Source organism: Calypte anna, chromosome 27 (genome assembly GCF_003957555.1).
Source record: "Calypte anna isolate BGI_N300 chromosome 27, bCalAnn1_v1.p, whole genome shotgun sequence".
Classification (NCBI taxonomy): Eukaryota; Metazoa; Chordata; class Aves; order Apodiformes; family Trochilidae; genus Calypte; species Calypte anna.
Window position 1 is genome coordinate 4,638,569 of NC_044272.1, and position 18,661 is coordinate 4,657,229.

Here is an 18,661-nt window from a genome sequence, read left to right on the forward strand (position 1 = left end):
TGGAGTGGTTTCTACAGGAGCTGCCCAGGCACAGAGCCTCCTGCCTGTGGTAAGTGCTGAGTAGCTTACTCACAGTATTGAGGGCAGAGGCTGCACACACAGGCACACACAGTCTGTAGCAGGAAGCTCTGCCTTCAGTGTTTTTCTCAACACAACACAGTTGTGTCCTCTCAGCCTGGCCAGGACCTCTCCAGGACAGGAATTGCTGCACTGGCTCCATTGAAGTCCCAGGGAGAATTTGGGCTCAAGACAAAACAAGGATCAGGTGCATTGGTTCAACTAGAACTACAGGATTTTCTCAATCCCTGACAGAGTTCTGGGGCACAGAAATAAGTCAAGGCCACTGGAGAAACCAGAGTGAACCTCTGCCACCCATCAGCACCTCTGCCACCACCTTCAGTGGGGCCTCATCCACGCTGCCTGATGGCTTCTGACACCACTGTGAAACATGCAGTGTGTGGCCAGCTTGTGCTGCCAATTCTTTTAACATCCAAGTGTCCAGCCAGCAGGATATTACAGGTTTAGAAGCTGCACAAGTACCCATTAGTAAGTAGGCAGTTAATTCCCCTCCCTCCAAACAGGGTAATGCTTACACAGACACCACACACATCTAACCTGTGCCAGTCAGTGAGGCAGCAGCTTCCACCTGAGAACTGCTAAATAGGAAACTCAACAGTGCATTTGTTTGGATAAAATAATAATGGAAAGAAAATCTAATCTAGGAACAAAAAAACCAAAACAAAACAAAAAAAGCAGAAATAATTTTGTTAACAGAGCAGAGCTGGTGTTGAATGCTTCAGACACAAGGTACTGGACTTACCCTGCAGTGACTTTCCCAGTCCCTGGCCCAGCTTCCACCCATGTTTCTGGAGTAAGCGGTGTCCAATATTATCCTGACAGACAGAACAGAGAAAACAAACCAAAAATATTCCAATAATATATTCTTCCCTTCCCGCTGACATTTAAACATGTGATGAGCAAGAGATTTTCTACATAGATATGCATGCAAAAAAATGCTACTGAAAAGGCAATATATGCCCAAGAAAAGGGAAAGACAAATGTCAAAAATTGCTGGCTAGAATTTTTCCAGGGGACAGGGTATCAGGGAGGGTCACTTTCTGATGGTGTGCTGGGCAACTTTTGTGAATCACATTTAAAAAAAAAAATGTGGGAGAAAATAAAGTGTACCAATAAAAATTGACAGGAAGAAGCATAAAATCAAGCTACTTATACAATCATATCCATCACCTAGACAGCACCACTTAAGATTATTTTTTTTTTTGTAAAGAAAATCTACAATGTGTTTAGTCATTTTGTTTGTGTGTCAGGCTTTTACAATACTGAGTAAGTTGTAAGTGCAAGACTGCCCCACCACTAGAAACCAAAACACAATCATAGCAAAATCCAGGCTAGACTTGATTGGGTTTTTTATATATGTATATATATATATATAAACTAGCATGCAGCCAATATTAAACTGAAAAAACAGTGAGGTTAGTAAAACAAAAATTTAAAAAAAAAATCAATTAAATAAAATGAGCTCAAGCACAGACTGGGTGATGCATTTCACATGTAAACTAACAAAAATACTAAGATGTTAGAATGAAACAGGCCTAGCAATAAGTTAACAGCAAGGAACCATTAGTGCATGTAGGGGAAACAATAAGCATAATGTCTCATCTTCCTAAAAAAAAAAAAAAAGAAAAGAAAAAAAGAAAGAAAAAAAAAAAAGAAAAAATCTATTTTGGAATAAGTGGAAAAGTACTGAGGCAGCAATTAAGTGTCAGCTTTTGACAACAAGGCTGAGCAGAGCTCTGTGTGGAATTCATTTTATGCAACTCTTCTTCCCCCAGACAAAGAGCAAGAGTGCCAACAGCACCTGTGTAACCAAAGCTGACAGCTTCCCCCTTACTGATCCCTTATTGATCAGCTCTCAGCAGTGACCAACTGCTCCTTGAAGAAGGACTCTGAGGAACATGTTCCTCTTCTAATAAGGAAAAAAGTAAAAATTAAGTCAGCTTTGCATTTGTTGATTATTAATTGCCACAAGGCAAACCCCAACTCAAGACACCACAAATATCCTGAATCAGAACAGGCTGTGAATCCATACCATTAAGTGGCACGTGGAAACTAAAAAAAAAAAAAAACCCAAATACATATATATGCTGCATGTTTCTTTAATTAAATAACCAATTCATCAATAGAAATCAGAATGGCAGAGGTTTTTTCACTGACTTCACACTGAAGAAAATGACCACACGGTTTGCAGACCTTTGGTGAATCAGCTTGAAAGACACAGTCTTCCCAAAGATATTGGCTGCATGGATAGATTTTTCCTCAAAAAAAGATTCTCCCATTTTTGTTTTTACTTTTAATTTTTCCCTGACATCCCAGTAAAGCAAGATATTTCATCTCACTGTGTTTTCCAAGGCAACCCTGTACATCTTCCTCACACTACCAGCTCTCCTTTGGGACAGCTACATTAAAAACATACATATGATAATTTAAAAAAGGAGAAATAAGCAAATCTTTGGATATAAAAGCTTAAATCAGAAAAGGAAAAAATGAAAAACTGTGGATTCCAGTCACAAAGAGCATGGAGCCTCTGGGTTTGGAAGCAGAGGAGCACTTACCTGCACACATCCCTGCTGCAGCCCCTCCTGACACAGCCACAGCACCAGCCCCGCGGTGCTGCACGCAGCGGGGCCCGAAGGTCAGAGGGGTTGTGGATAACACAGGAATTGTTCTACCATTAGCACTGAAACCCTTTCTGACAAAGGATTATTGAACTGGGTTTTCCCAGCGGTGCTGACAAAAATGGCTGCATTTTCAAAAAAAAAAAAAAAAACAAAAAAACAAAAACCACTAAAAAAAAAAAAAAAAAAAAAAACCAAACCGAAGAACAAAAAGCAACCAAAAAAAAAAAGGACAAGGAGTACTTTGCAATCTTTTGCTAAGTGGAGATGAGACATTGTGCTGACTGTGTTGTGTTATGAATGCACTAAAATAAACAGACAGATGAAGCAGTATGCTATTTCCAAAAGCAGTGCAAGTGGAGTGAAAGCATTTCCATACGAACCTGGCTTTAAAAACTGGGCTGTCAAAAGAACAGTTAAATGTAACACAAAGTAAGAAACTGTCCAATCACTAATGGTAGTTTTTTTCTTTTGCTTTGTTTTCAATTCACTGCTTGCAAGTAATGTATTTATTAAAGAAGAGTGAAAGCATAAAATAAATTCAACAAGTCAAGACCAGCTGGGAGATTCAAGAGCGGTGTGTTGTGACTGACACAGTGAAGGGGTAACAAATGTTAAAGGGAAAAAGAAAAATTTAGAAGGGTTATACACATTAGCACCACTTTTACAAAACCACTCAAGAGGATGGTCTCAAGTTGTTTGTCATAAATTGCAATTAAGCCTGAATATTCTCCTGTCTCAGTTCCCAGGAAGGGGGTGGTTTTCCCCTCAATCGTTTCCATTTGTTTGCTTAAGCAGTGAAACTACTTCCTAAATTTAAATATTCCTGTATTAAATGGTGCATCTTGTGTTCCACTGAATGGGGAGAACACCACTAAGAGTTTAGTATTAACTCCTGAGCTGGGACCTGGTAATTAGCCTGTTCTTTTCTAGCCAGGTTCCCCCTTCTTCCTCCATTTCACTCATGTTGCAGAGCTCTCACCAAGGCAGACTGGCAGGACTGCTCTGCAGCACAAACACTGCCCTCAAAATTCAGTTCTGGGAGGCAAGGCTTGCTGGGCTCCCATGGGAGGGACATTCTGCAAAGCCTGGTGGCCTGGGGAGAGGCTGGGGATATCAGGACCAAAATTGGACACAGGGCAGCAAATGTGGCAACAGCTGGTAGCTTTCTGTTTAAACTGCATTTTGAAGTGGAAGTTCTGTAAAAGTGTGGACTCTCCTACATAGAAAAGACATTTTTGTTGTTTTACAGCAAAATTCCTGCTGATGTCAAGAAATGTCATTCCCTTCAATACACTGTCCTCACGTTGCAGCAATTTTCCTGCAAGCAGGAATCCATAAAAGTCCCAACAGCCCAGCGAGGGAATCCCCCAGTTTCTCAGCCTCCTTGTGTTACAGCTGCAATCAAAATTATTGAGGCAGCTGAAATAAAGTCTCCCAAGAGGTGTCTGAGTGAGCAGGTGAGCTCTCATTTACCACCCAAACTCCTCACAACAGCAGCACAATCTGTCTGGGTAAAGACAAGGTTGGCCCCAGCCCCTGGGGTGCTGGTGTAGGACAGGGCTGGGCAGGAGGGGGTGCAACAGCTCACACCTCCCAGCATTATTCTCACCACTCTGGAGCTGATTATTGGTGAGTATATTTACAGAGGGGGAACTTGGCATGGCAGATAAAAGTGTAACACTTCCAAAAGCACGTGGGAAACATAAAGGTCTTGACTTCAGCCAAGGGTCATGGGAGCTGGCTGAGAGAGTTTGGAAAAATCTCATCCAAAGTGACCTTCTCCAATAGCTCCAACCAGCCTCCCCACTTCCCCATCCTGTGCCCTGACAGGATGCCCTGGATTGCTTTCCCCAGGTATCAGTGATTCCTGCAGCGATTCCTGGTATCAGGATATCCCCAGCACTAATTCCTGACTAAGGTCCTGGCCAGCAGAAAGGAAAAAAAAAAAAAGCATACAATGAAAAGATGCCTACAAGAACTGAATGGCTTTGATGATGTGGGTTATAATCTGGAGGTGGTGGAATGAGCTGCATCCCAGAGAAACCAATCCACCAGTTTTGCCTGAGACAAGTTTTCCAGAAGACCCCCAAGGCCACCCCACACCTCCTGCTCCCATCCCTCAGCACAGGCAGGAACCATACATCTCTTGAGTGGATTGTAAGCTGTGCTGACTGTGTACAGAGGAGTCTATAAGCAAGGACTGGATGCTACTGGGTGAACCCATGCAAACGAGAGGTTGAAAAGATTCCCAAAACAAAACCTACAGCTCACTACAGATGACACAATGAAGACTAGAGAGAAAAGCCAAATAGTAATGCTACACCATTCAGCTTCAAGAAGCACATTATTTATAGCACTGTCCACATATGGCTACTGCTAAATGTCAAATCAGCAGCCTCATCAAATGACACTTTGGAACTAGTGGAGTCCACAGATCTGTACAGATATGCAGGGTGACAAAACCCAGCTTCAGCTTCAGCTCCTGCAGCCTGGGCAAGGCCTGGGATGGCCAGGACACCATCAGCTGCAGCCTGGAACCACGGGGGGTGCAGGGACCTCCTCGTGGGGCTGAGCAGAATTAGAGAGGGATGGTGGGAAGGACATTTGTTAGTTATGACATGGACAAACTAACAAGCTCCAGAATAAGTGGGTGAGACACGGGGCTGCCCTCCAACCTGCAACAGCAGCAGCTTGGGTCCCCTCCCTGACCCTGCCTCCTGCCTGCACGGGGAAGGGGCTGGGCTTGGCTATCTCCTACTTGCTCTGCACTGCTGGGAGACAGAAAACCAGGAATTGACAGCAACCAGCTTCAGTAGACAAGTCAAAATCAGGAATTAATGTGAAGAAAATCTGGATTCTATTAAAGCTGCAATACTCGGTGACTTCCCGTTGGTAACTCAGTGCACTTTAAGTATTTTAAAACAAATGCATGCAGCTTCTTGAATTTAAAAAAGGATTAAGTGCTCTGATTTTTCAAGGACAGCAGATATCAGTGGTTCCACTGACATGAACAGCCAGCATAAGTGCAGCATCTTCCAAACCAGAAGAAAAAAGTTATCTGGGAGGGGGTGGGGGGAAGTTAAAAAAAAAATAAATTGTATTTGCAGCTCTGAAGAGTCCATTGATATGAAATATTTTCTTCAATTTAGTAATGGAAAATAGCTGGAGCTGGCTTCATGTTCAGGCTATGTACATCCACTAGCTCATCTCAGCTCTATTTTCCATCAGTGTTCTTTGGTTACAGTTGCATGTTTCAGTCCAAACATCTTTGGCCTAACCAAGCTGTAAAAAGCAGGATTTCCACAGGAACAAAAATACTAGCAGGCTAATTGAGGATACATTTCAACATTGTAATGATCTGTAGACTCCCCAAACCTATTTTTCCAGCCACCTTTGAGTTGCATGCTGTAGCAGTACAGTCAGCACCTCTCAACAGATAATGCTGCAGAGATGGATCTCACTTCAGGATTGCCAAGCAGACACTTCAGGTGGAGCCCTCTGCCCCCAGGGGTTTCCAAATGCAAGATACCTTGAGTCTTTCAGCCTTTTCCTATCCCTAAAATGTGAGAAGCTGCAAGCACAGTTAAGGGAACACACTTAACCCATTTTTCAATCTGTTGAATAACCAAACTTTAAACTTTTAACTGGAAAGTGCTTTGATCTCCTGTTGTTAGGATCAGCCTTCCTCACACATCTGTCATCCAAACTATTTCCATACTGTGAATCTGAGGCCCTTACTCAGTACTCTGAGCAGATTCCTTTCTAAAGGTCACTTGAGTTGCTAACAAGAGAACTGGTTAGGGATAATAAAACAAGCTGTGGATAAATGTTAACACTGCAAATGTTTAGATGTGTGGTGTTTGCAAGTTAAATGCTTGTCCTGACTCCTTCCCTCTCAATTTTAGCTCTAGGATGTTACCCACTTCTGGGTAAGCAAACAGCATAAAATCTAAGAAGAAAAGTGGTGTGAACACCTTTTTCCTAGTGAAAAATCTTGCACGAGAGGTACACTACTGAACTCTGACAAGAAAAATATTTCATCTTTCACTGTATGTAATCTGCCAGTTTAAAAAGCACCCAGGTCATTAACAGTGTGGGAGCAAAATCATCTGCACAGGTATCAGGACACCTGACAAAGTTATTTATGCTACCAAGCTACAGATTCCATTTTAAGAATTGATAACATACTCAGGACAAGGTGAAAATTAACCTCAGAAGTGACCAGTTTGCTTCTGACAACACACTAAAAAAATGCCCTGAGCAGCAGGCACAGCTTTTAAACTCTGGGATCATCAGAGGCAGCAACCTCAAGTGTGCTCTGACCCCAAGCACAGCTGCTGTGACAATGCAGAACAAACACCTCCTCAGTTCTCTGACTCCTTCCAAGAGTCTAATGTCCCAGGCTAAGGGTTTTGTACCTCAACCGCTGTTTCTCTTATCACAGAGAAAAGAAGAGCAAAGCAAACTGGGTTTTAAAGCAAGAAAGACTTGAGGCTTTAACTTTTACTCCTCCCCAGGAGGTAAAGCATTCTCTGCTCCTCTCCATCAAACTGTTTTCAAATTTAACCATAAGGCTGAACTCCACAAATTAAAACCTACCAAACACTTGTAGAGATTAATAATACCCTGATGTTTGGATGGTAACATATCTATGAAAATATTAAAACTGTAATTGAATTTCATTTTTCTGCTGCAGTTCAGCATTAATCAAACTGTAAGGCCCATTACATCTGCAGATGATCCAAGCTGCACTGTGTGCCTGTGCTGCTGGGTCCAGTGCACTCCTTCACATTTTGCATCCTTGTGTAGGCATCACTCCCTTCAGAACACCAAAGAGTTGTCATTTGTCACCACTTCTACTCCTCTGATCAGGGAAACACTTGAAAATCAGATAACCAGTCTAGTCTGGAAGTAGTATTTGAATTATTTTGAAATGCTAATTCCCAGCATGGCACAGAGCAGGCTACCAACAAATATTCCTCATTATATTGACATACAAGCTTGGCATTTTCATTAAAATCTTCAGATCACGAGGTAAGATTGAAGTGTTCAGGAGAACATGGAATACAAATCCCCATCTCTGCAGCATTATCTCATGCGTCATCACTTACTGCCATGCCTAAATCTAGCATCATGCCAGCACATTAAGACAGGAGGAACTATATGCAGTGTTCACTGGACCAGAAGAACAGAAATAAGAAGGGGGAAAGGAAACCCTAGAGAAGAAATTAAAAAAGGCAGACCGTGCAATACAAACCAGATCATGGCTGCTTAGCTACTATGGGCCAACTGCTGCGGAAGAAAAACGTCGAACACCCCAAGTTGGGTAAATTTTTTGTAAACATCTAACACGCACACAAACACACACAACACCAACCTACACACCAATGAAAAACAGATCCTGAGCTTTTGCTAACAGTCCGTTTCATCTAAGTGCAGACTGACCTGAGGGAACTTTAACAGAGAGCTTCAATACTTGAGAAGTATTTTCTTAGCAAAAATGTTTTGTTAACCAGAGCAGCACTAAAGTCACCCTGGATTATTCACTAGGAGTTTGCTTGCTTGCCTGCTGAAACTGCAAGTGAAATGTAGCTAAAGCCAGGTGCCCAACTTTGGTCCAGTTAGGCTGAACAAGCTACTGTGCCTAAGAATACCAGAAGATGCTTTGCAGAGAGAAAAATTAAAAAGCTCTAAAAAAGCTTAAAAACTAAAAAAAAAAAAAAAAAAACCAACAAAACTTTTCCTTCATCCTGCAGCTCTCCTCTCCACACTTAATTCAAAGGAAAGCAATACTTTGAAGAAACTCACAGGGCAGTTTCAGATTCCTGGGCTGCTACACTAACACTGGGATGCATCCCTCTGGATGTTCCTCTAGGGCCGGATGTCATTCTAACACTTCCCTTCAACACACCAGTTGTTTTCCAAAAATATAAACTAAAAAAAAGGATCAGAATGCATTTTACTACACTACTCCAAGTTTGTAGATGCAGGTTCTTCAACAAAAAGCACAAAAAACTTAAAATAAATCTCTATGAATGAATGCATCCTTTTGAATCATTTCTGAAATCTCATGTTGAACTAAAATGTCAAGTTTTAGGAGAACTACTTAAAGATTTCCATCCCAGGCCCACTTAACCTCAGCATGCAACTTCCCCCAACCAATTAACACTGTCCTGCCAAAAAGGTGCCCACTCCTATCAGATTTGGCTGCATTCACATCAAGAACCATCCGATCAGGGGCTGCTCTGGGCTGGGTTGGTGCTGCTGGTGTTTGTCTTACCGATTCAATAGGCTTGTCTAGGGAGGCTTGTTCTATCTCCAGGTGCCCTTCTTCATACTGATCAAAGTGATTGCCCTGGAAAAGAAGAGGAGGGTTAGCTGGACAGCACAGAGCACACTGCCCACAGTTTGTCTCAAGACTCAGGTTTTGTGCATAGCCTTGTATTTCATTTTGTGACACAAATGGATTTATAATGCACAGGCTCAACCACAGGAAGAAGGGAAAAAGTTACTCTAAAAACTAAGCCAATTTAATAACTATAAACTATGGAAGTTGGTAAAATATCAAGCACTAGAATGACAGTATGACAACACTTTGAAGGGTTTTTTCCAGAAAGTTTATGAAAACATTGACAGTAAGCACCAGCACTGGCCTTAAACACTACAGAGGACCAGAGGAAGAAGAATGAATTAACCCCCCCACCACCAAACAGGGATTTTTTGTTGTCTTTTTTCTTTCAAAGAGCAGCAAGGCTTTCCTTGCAGCAGGAAAGCCAAATTGCTTGAGGCATACATGAAATTTCACACACCTTAAATCAACCAAAACCCCACAGTGGTACCAAACAAAAACTCTCCCTGTGCCCACAGCACTCGTTGATGGTCTGGAGCAGCTTGTTCCCTGAATGCAGGTGCACAGGGAACCATTCATGGAAAGCTGTGAAGTTCCCAGCCCAAGCAGAGCCCCCAGCCAGCTGACCAGAGGGCCAGCAGCACATCTGGTGGCACAGAGTGCTGGGATGCAGGGGCAGAACCTTCCAGATGTACCAGCAGAGAGAGAATGAGCTGCTCAGGTGGGACTGAGGAACATGGAAAGGTTTGGGATGGAAGGGACCTTAAAGATCACCTGCATGGGTAGGGACACCTCCCACTAGCTCAGGAAATGTCTTGTGTGAGGAGAGATGGACCAAGAAATGCCCAGAGAAGGGCATTAATGCAGGTGCTCACACAGCAATGAGCACCAATAAAGCACCTTAGCACCTGGGGCTCCCTTTTGGAGCAGCTCCATGGAACATCTGCAGTCCTGCAGACCAGCCAGGTGTAATTTCAGTAGACAGGAAAATGAAGCAGAAGTGTTAGCAGTGTCCTGTGCCCAGCCATCACCAAGGCACATCCCACACCTCCAGGCTGCTGGTCCTGAGCAGGGAAACCTCTCCCCTGCCCACCATGGCCCAACCCACCAAGAGCCCTGCAGGAGAGCAGAGCAACCCTCCTCAAACATCTGCTACAGCTAAATCCAAGCTTTCCCTGCTTTTGCCTGGATATTAAGCACACAAGGCTCATGAGCAAGTGTGGCAAGTGGCAGCCTCCTGTCCTCCAGAGTAATGGTTGGTGCAGAAACACCAGTGTGAATGGCCATTTTAGGGAAAAAACAACATCTCTCTTGTCATTTCAGTGGTTTCGGAAGCCTCAAATTCCTGAAATTGCAACCCTGGTGAACCACTTTGGCCATTCAGGAGGTCCATGATGCAGCACTAACATCCATCATCACTAGCACAGATCTGGGAGGGAAAAAAAAATTTTAAAAATCTGCCTGTCTAGCTGCAGACTCCAAAGAAACTGGAGAGATGTCTGCAGCAGAGATCAGCACAGAAAGGGGAGGTTTCAGTGGGCTCTCCCACATTCCCTGGGCACTGTGCAGTGTCCCAACCTTGTGAAACCCCAGGGGGTGCTCAGCCCTCAGCTGTAAGCCCCCAGCCCACTCCCAGGTCCCTCTGGCTGCTCAAACACCCAAGGCCTGGCAGTTCTGATTTGCATCCCAGCCCCACAATCACTTTGAGCAAAACACCTCACCCCACTGCCAAGGGATTCATTCTCCTCCTTTCTACAGACACTGACTTTTCCTTCTGCAAGAATCCTAATGAAAGCCAGCATGTGAGAGAGGAAATTACAGCTGGAATGGACTGCCTGGTGGCCAGGCACCAGCCTCCAAAAATCCTCTGGAACGAGCGTTGGGATCCAGTGATGCAAATCTGCAAGAGCCCATCCTGACAAGAACCTGCTGCCAAGAGAATCTGCTTTGATGCTGGAGCCCCAAGTGCCAGCCTATCCTTCATCTGCCACCCACAGCCAGAATTCACCCAGGCCACACTGCTCCCAGGAGTCATCTTTCCCACGGCCTCTCCAGAGCAGATCTGGGCCTTAATCTGCAGGCAGCAATCCATTCCCACCCATTTTTTTGGACGGCCTTCAAGGAACAAGCTGAAGGCAAACTTACCATGCACATGCAGTCGTTGAGCTGCTTAAAACAAAAAAGCTGGAGATTCTTGGAGACAGGCAGAGTGCAGCTGTACAGGCTGGGCATGTGTGAGCAGGGAGGGAGCCCAGCAAGGGAGGAGGCAACATAAAACCTGTCTCATGATACAAAGGACACTGCCCGGGCTCCCAAAAAGTAGTGCCCAGGAGAACAAAAGCAGCCAAGGGTCACACAGTGCTCCTGCATTTGCACTGCTGACTGCTGAACACCTTCACAAAACAACAACATGTTTCTAAAATCATACAGTAAAAATTAAACCCCCATAACATGGTGTTAAGAAACACTTGGAGCACTCTCAAAGACATCCATCACCCCTGCCTAATTTCACCATGTGACTTGCTGCCTGCAAATAGCCCAGTGTATTCCAGCTAAATTACCTGGAGCTGGCTAAATATTTCTGCCTACTCACCATGCCTTCAGCTCACTGCCTGCCAAGGCAGTTAAAATTGTTTTTACAAAGGCAAGGGTCAATTTGCCTTTGAAAGCAACTCCTCTCCGAGGGGAGGCTTTACAACTCTATCTGCTGGGCTTAAAAACATCTCCTCCCAGAAACTATGCAAAAGCCCTGAACACTCACCACGGTGCTGACAAACCCCAAGCCAAAAAGCAAATAAAGCCATGGTCTTCCAGCTTTACATATTCCACTATTGTCCCTTTCATGTATTTTGGGGGTTCTTTCATATGTTTATATACTTTGGGGTTTATTATCTACTTTACTTCCACTTATATGGATGTCAGCTGTACCAGGAAGCTGCTGCAGGCTTGGTAATTCAAAGCAGCAGAAAAATGAAGTGTCCAAACTCAACTGAAATCAATACTCCTCACAGATACTGTTCTGTGTTTATCAATATCTCAAACAAATGATAAAGCAAATCTTGTCCTTCCACCATAAAGTAGCTCAGCCTGGAAAAAAAGCAGGAAGATAATAAATAACCCAACAGACACACTGAGGACAAATTGATGAGTGTGTTCAGCCTCATGGTGCCCCATGTGCAGGGACAGAAATGGGTCTGGTTTCTAGGGCCAGAGGAACCAGCTTGGTGAGGCCATGCTGTCTGCCACCACGGGGACCACAGCCCCTTTGGAGCTGGGACACCATGAGGCTGGAGGCAGCACTGTCTGTCCCATTGCTTCCTCACCCCTGGAGCTGGCTAAGGAACAACTTGCAGGGAATTCCATCTGTTTTCCTTCTTTTCCATCCCACAATCTGGCACAGTGAATAGATCCATATAACATTTCTGTTTTGCTGTGTCTTAAGACAATGAATCAGAGAAAGGCAAAATAACATTTAAATCTAACAATTAAATTAATCCTTAATGTTGAATCTGTTCAGAATAAACTACATTTGTGGAAAACATGAACCATAAGCACAGCCTCCATTTTACAATTAATTTGATCTGTCCTCTGCAGACCTGAGGGATGCTTGTTGCCCTCTTTAGTGGAAAAAGTGAAAAGAAGAATCTGATCCCTACAAAACAGCCACCAAACCATAAAATAACAGCTGCATTCAATCCAGCACTAAGCCTTGGTCTTTCTATGACTGCTGTAGATAAAGTTTGGGCCCTGTTAGCTAACAAAGCTTCTGCCTCCTGCTGTGGACAGGGATTTCAGGGGTGCACACAGTGCCCTCTCCCTCTCTCACCCCCTGCCCCTCCATGTCAAAGCTCTCTGTACCAGGGTTGTCACAGGTTTGTCACAGCTCTGTAAAGCACTTTGTGCTGCTCTGCTGCTATCACTTCCTTATGGATGCTGCCCCTACCCTGAAGCAGCAGAAAAATAAGAGGAGAGGCTTCCACTTGGGCAGCATTTCTTGCTCTCACCTTGTGCTCAGACACCAGATGCTTCACTGCCAGCACTGAAATGCAATTCATTTTACTACTCAGATGCTAAGCAAGGCCAAGCCTTCAACATTCAAATTCTCCGTAGGATACATTTTGTTTTCTTGGCAACTTCATCTGCAGGAGCCAGTATGTTTGTGTCTGTAATGTTTTGTCTCCTACCACCTGAACCCTGGCTGAGCACCATTTGGGTTACTCAGCCACATCTTCTCCTCCACTTTCCCTTTGTTTGATCTTTCCATCAAGCTCTTCACCAAACTTCAGGTCTTGGAGCCCTCACACACTTAACCACAAAGTTATGAACACAGCATTTGAAAAACCAACAGAAGCTGCCTCCCTGCAGGATTTTAAACCCTTATTCTGCCTTATTTGGATTGTAAATACCTCAGAGCTCTGGCCAGCAAATGCCATTTTGTCCAAAACACAGCAGAGTCACTGCATTTCCTGAAACAATTCAGGACAAATGGCTAAGGGGAATGGGTACTGCTCTTTCTTTCTGACTTACAGGGTCCCAAACATTGCAGCATATACCAGTCAGTTTAATAAAAAATTAATAACTTAATCAGGTTTTCATCACAAAATCTTTAGCAGCAAGAATTGTTGCCAATAAATTACTCAGTGGAAGTGAAATGAATTGATTGAAGCCTATTGATCAGAGGGAGTTTATCACAGAACTGATTCTGCCCCCTACACCAAGCACCTTCTCACAAGGGTGAGAAAGAAAAAGCATCTAAAGACACACAGAAATTACTGGGGGGTGGGTGTGTAAACTCTTCAAACTATCTTCACAACTACAGGGCAGAAGAATATGGTCTCTCCTTCCCTCTCCTAACAAGGGTGGATCCAAAATCCAATCTGAGCATGGCATTTCCCAAGTCACCTACAGCATCACCAGCCCAAGGAGGGAAGAACAAAGAGTCACTTCAGCTGCTTCAAGGCTGTGAGATCTCCCTGGATAATAATTACTGGACTGCTCTTTCCAATCTGCCCAATCACTGAGGATATTAAGATGTCAGCACACAGCACACATTCCATACAGTGCAAATCCCTGGTGGGAATTAGCAGTTCCACTTACCCACAGCCCTAAGTTCCCTGAGCAATACTGCAGAAGAGAAGGGAAGGTGGCAGCCTGCATTTCAGCAGCAAACCCTGACACAGGGCTGGAACCTGGAGCTGGGAGAAAACTACAACAAAAGAGGAAGATAATGGAGATGTGAAAGCAATGGGTTTCCTTCAGAATGCCTTCATTCAGCTCTCCTTTCAGCCCTGCTCCACAAGACAGCTCAGTTACAGCAACATTTTTATTAGTAAAAGGAAAGATGATGAAGTTACCAAACCCAAACCAGACATAAAGAGCCCAGAATGAGAACACCTGGGGAAATGCTGCCTGCTCCACAAGTCACAAGGACAACCCCTTCAATGGGGTGACAATAATAACAGGCTCCACCACAAAACCTCTGCCCAAGAGCACTAAAACCAGTGCTGGATGGGGAAGGAACACACAGAAAGCAGGTACTGAGATGTCAAAGCAGAAGCTTTTTGTGCTCATCTTGAATTTCAGGACCAGCTTAGGAAGGTGCACAGAAATCCTTGTTCCCATGCTGGTGACAACCTAAAGAAAGTAATTTTGTGGGAAAGAATCACCATACTCACTGTCATTATTTCTCAAATGCACTGGAAAAGAGCACAGTGGGATCATTATTGCTTAACTGCAGTTGAGAAGAGCACAGCGTGCTCCTCACCTAGCCAAAAATTAATTTTACACTGCTAGAATGTCAGGAAAAGACTCAAAATATAATATTTATATTGCATTTACTTAAAAAAATTGAATTTTAAAACACTAAAGCAAATCAGTACCATTTGTGCATATTCTATTTCTCCATTAATTCAATCAATAAACCTTAAACTCCTAAAAACATTAAATCAAGCCATGAAATTCAGGGCTGTTACCCACAAGTGCCACTTAAAAACATTTAACCAAGCCCACTCCCTGTTCCTGAAACCTCTGAAGGCATTAGGCTGCAAACCAGACACTATGAATAGCTACAAAGAGAAGTGAATGCCACAAAAAGACCATTTCCCAGTGCAGATAAAGCCAGGGCAGACTGTGAGAGGTACAAGTCCCAGAATCTGTTGCAGTGCCCTCAGAAAAGCAGAGCTGACATTTCCTGCAGCCCGGGATGGGTCAGCACAGATGCAAGGGCTGAGCAGTGAGCTCAGGGAGCTGAAGCAGCATCAACGTGAGGGAGCAAACGCCACCTCCTCCCAAACTCCCCACTGCCTGCAGGAACAGGGCACCTTCACAGAGAAAAAGGGCTCAGCGAGGCCAGAAGCAAATATCCAGTTGATTTTAAAATGTTCTTTTTGAAAGGAGAGGCTCGAGCAGTTCCTTGTCCTTCAGGAGGACAGGACACCTCAACCCCTGTCAGCTTTTCCCAAAGCTGGCTCCAAGCACATCTCCTGCAAGCCCTCAGCACCCAGGCCAGCAAGGGGGATGGTGCCAGTCCAGCCCCAAGTGAGGCCAAGAGACATACAGCAACCCAGAAAAGACCTTTAGGCTGGAAAAGACCTTTAGGATCATCCAGTCCAACAAATGACCAAGCACTGCCAAGGCCACCATGTCCCTCAGCACCACATCTCCAGAGCTTTGAAACCCCAGAGGCTGGAAGGGACCTCTGAAGATGATCTTGTCCACCCAACCACTCTGCAAGGACCTGACAGAGCTCCAGCCTAACCCAAAGATGAGGAATTTCAGCAAAACACATCAACATTCATCTGATTCTGGGCTGCATTTTGTGCTCAGTTCTCCTTGTAGAAATCTTTCCAGCTTGGTCAGCTGTACCAGACCTGAGCTGGACAGGACCCCCCTTGTCCTCACCTCCCAAAGGTGAGACACACAGCACTGAGCACAGCTCCAGGGTTCCAGGCAGGCACAGACAGGGGACAGGAACCCACTGCAGAAAAGGATCCAGTCTGAAAGGTGTTGGTGCCAAGGTCTGCTGGTACCATCTTTTAGTTTGTTCAGTTGTGGGGTTCCACCAGCTGCATCCTCTGTTAACCTCACCACTGAGTTTGAGCTGATACAGATGGGAGAGGGAGGATGCTAAACCCAGCTCCAGCTCACCAGAACTAATCAACTGTTAATTACACCCAATCCAAATGTAACAAGTTGATAATTTCTCCTGCAGATCCATAAGTTCCTACATAGGCTGACTACAAATCTCAGGCAGTCATTTATGCTACCCTTCTAAGTGAAGCAGAACCTGATGACTCCACCAGGGAAGATCTCCAGATCATAATTGCTGCAGACAACCGTGTTGATCTTTAGAGAGCCATCCAGAGAATGCAAAAACAACTCCAGGGAAGCACAGCTTAGGAGTGTTCTTGAATGTTCATTACATACACAGAAGAAAGTGTGTGCACATTTTTAAGACCAACATGCACCTCAAAGATGACTCCATCCAACCCTGCCTGCACTGGAAGCTTTCTTGGATAACTCTAGAGGACATGGGGTTTTTTCTCAGAACTATAAAAAGCAATATGAAAGTAACTTTGTACTGGTACCTGGAAAGCCTTTGTTATTGCTTCCCAGAACAAAACCATCCTTTTTCCTGTTGTTCCCTGTAGTGACTGCAAAAACACACCAAAAAATCAGTTACCCTTTCCTAGCAACAGGGAGGTAGAACACTCCCAAACAACAGTTCTCAAAGCCTTCTACATCTTATAAATCCCTTTCCCAGACCCTTCCCTGCAAGCAGGCAGTGCAGGTAGGTAAATACAGACACTGCACTTCTTCACACCCTCTGAAAAGACTTAATATTTACAGTCAACATCCTGTGAAAGCTGCAGCAAAACCTCATTTTGGGCAAACACACATCAATTATTTTGAGAGCACTTAAAATCTTCAACTCAATACAACAAAAGCAATCACTCAAGATTTGGATGTGAAAAATTTAAATTGGCAACTTCTGAAAGAAGCACCTTGTAATTACCTGTTGAGAAGTTGATGGCACCTTTTGTTTACCAAACCAAAAGATAATTTTGATGGCAAAACTCTACCTTTCAAGTCCAAAACCGCTGAAAAAACCACCCACCAAAACACACTGAAAGCTACTCACAGGTCAAGAGCTTTACACCAGGAAAATGTGCACATAAATACCTCATCAGAGCTGTCCAATTAAAGTATCTTCTTCAGTTCAGAGATAAACAGCTTGTAAGAAAGAGGAGTGGAAGCCAGAGGCAGGTCCCTGCCTCGCTGTGCTCTGCATACTTTGGCAGCAGACAAGAACAATTTCATGGCTTGCAGATTCCTGGTGCTGCTACCAACCCAGCTGTAAATCTGTCCCAGAGCAGGGGATCCTCCTCAGCTCCTCAGTGCTTCCAGCAGCTGTACCAGAGCATTCATCTCCCTCACCCAGTTTTCTCTTAGCTATTTTTTAGTACACCTCAATGCAAAAACGCTGCAGCTGCCAGCACCCAGGTCTTCCTAATGAGGCCTCAAATAAAAAAGGCAGGAAACACCCTGACAGGACAGGGCACTCAGAGCTTATATAGGGTACCATTTATTTACCACCACAAGCTCCCAAACTTCCATAGTACAGCCTTTTCTTCTTAATATGATGTTTGACGTGATAAAGTAATGTTTCTAAACCAAAACATCTCTCAGGACTCAATTGAAAAACCCCTAACCTCAGTTTGAACTCAATTCAAACCCCTAACTCATCCCAGAACATTCAGCAACAGTCCCCATTTTTATCCACAGCCAGAGGGGGACACAGCAACTGCTGCCTCACTCTACAGATCATGAAACCCAACAAACCAGGAGCAGTCTGACCTGTGGGATAGGGGCCTGAGCCCACCAACACTGTCTGCTTGCACAGAGCCCTCCCCAAACACACCTGTGTCCCAGGAGGCAGGAAAAATCCACCTGAAAACCTCTTCATGCAATGCAGTAGCAGAGAGAATAAAAACACAGCCCAAGGGCATGTGACAAAGGCACAGCAAGTAAGAATAAAGCAAGAAAAAAGACATTTATCTCTGTGTGTTGCAGTGGTGTCCAGCCTACACTCCTCAAGTTTTCTAGTCACAAATGTGGAAAATTTTAAGATGCAGAAAGTCACAACACAGGGAATGGCAAAATGCCCTCCAATATGTAATTATCTGCAGAGAATTGAGGGATCAGTCCATTAAGGCTCTCAAATAAGGTTAGGACTAAGGCAGAACACATCCCCACATCAGGAAAGGCAGTGCACTCGTGTGCTTTGGCACAGCAGAGAAGGACATAACAAAAAACAGCAGCTAAAAGCTGGAAATAGAAAAATCTAGAAGAAAAAATAAAGGAACACACACCTTCCAGTGGGCAAACAACCAGAACAATATAAAGGAAAACGTTCACCATCACCAGATGTCTGCAAGAGAAAGAGATACTGTAGCCAAACACTAATTCCCGAGCTCAAAACTGGGTCAAGTGATGAAAACTGAAGGTAAGTGATACCTGGATATTTAAATCAGACAAACTGGGCTCAGCTCCTGGCTTTAAAACCCTGAATGGCTGAAATCTCTAATTAATTGCTCACAGAATTGCTTGAAGG

At 44.1% G+C, this 18,661-nt stretch overlaps 1 protein-coding gene across 6 annotated transcripts in view; it reads right to left on the bottom strand.

Moving 5' to 3' along the window:
* Positions 1 to 18,661, bottom strand: part of GPATCH8 (G-patch domain containing 8) — a 57,455-nt gene that overhangs the window by 32,940 nt on the left and 5,854 nt on the right. The window contains exons 1-5 of one of the 6 annotated variants that reach the window (XM_030465749.1): positions 8,980 to 9,060; positions 7,957 to 7,991; positions 3,080 to 3,097; positions 821 to 893; positions 616 to 718 (exon numbers count right to left, since the gene is read on the bottom strand). In XM_030465749.1, coding sequence (XP_030321609.1) covers positions 616 to 718; positions 821 to 893; positions 3,080 to 3,097; positions 7,957 to 7,964 — 202 coding nt within the window. In that variant the 5' untranslated portion in view covers positions 7,965 to 7,991; positions 8,980 to 9,060. Of the gene's footprint in view, positions 1 to 615; positions 719 to 820; positions 894 to 3,079; positions 3,098 to 7,956; positions 7,992 to 8,979; positions 9,061 to 18,661 lie in introns of those variants that run through there. The other 5 variants (XM_030465751.1, XM_030465752.1, XM_030465750.1 and 2 more) reach the window with 5 other exon arrangements.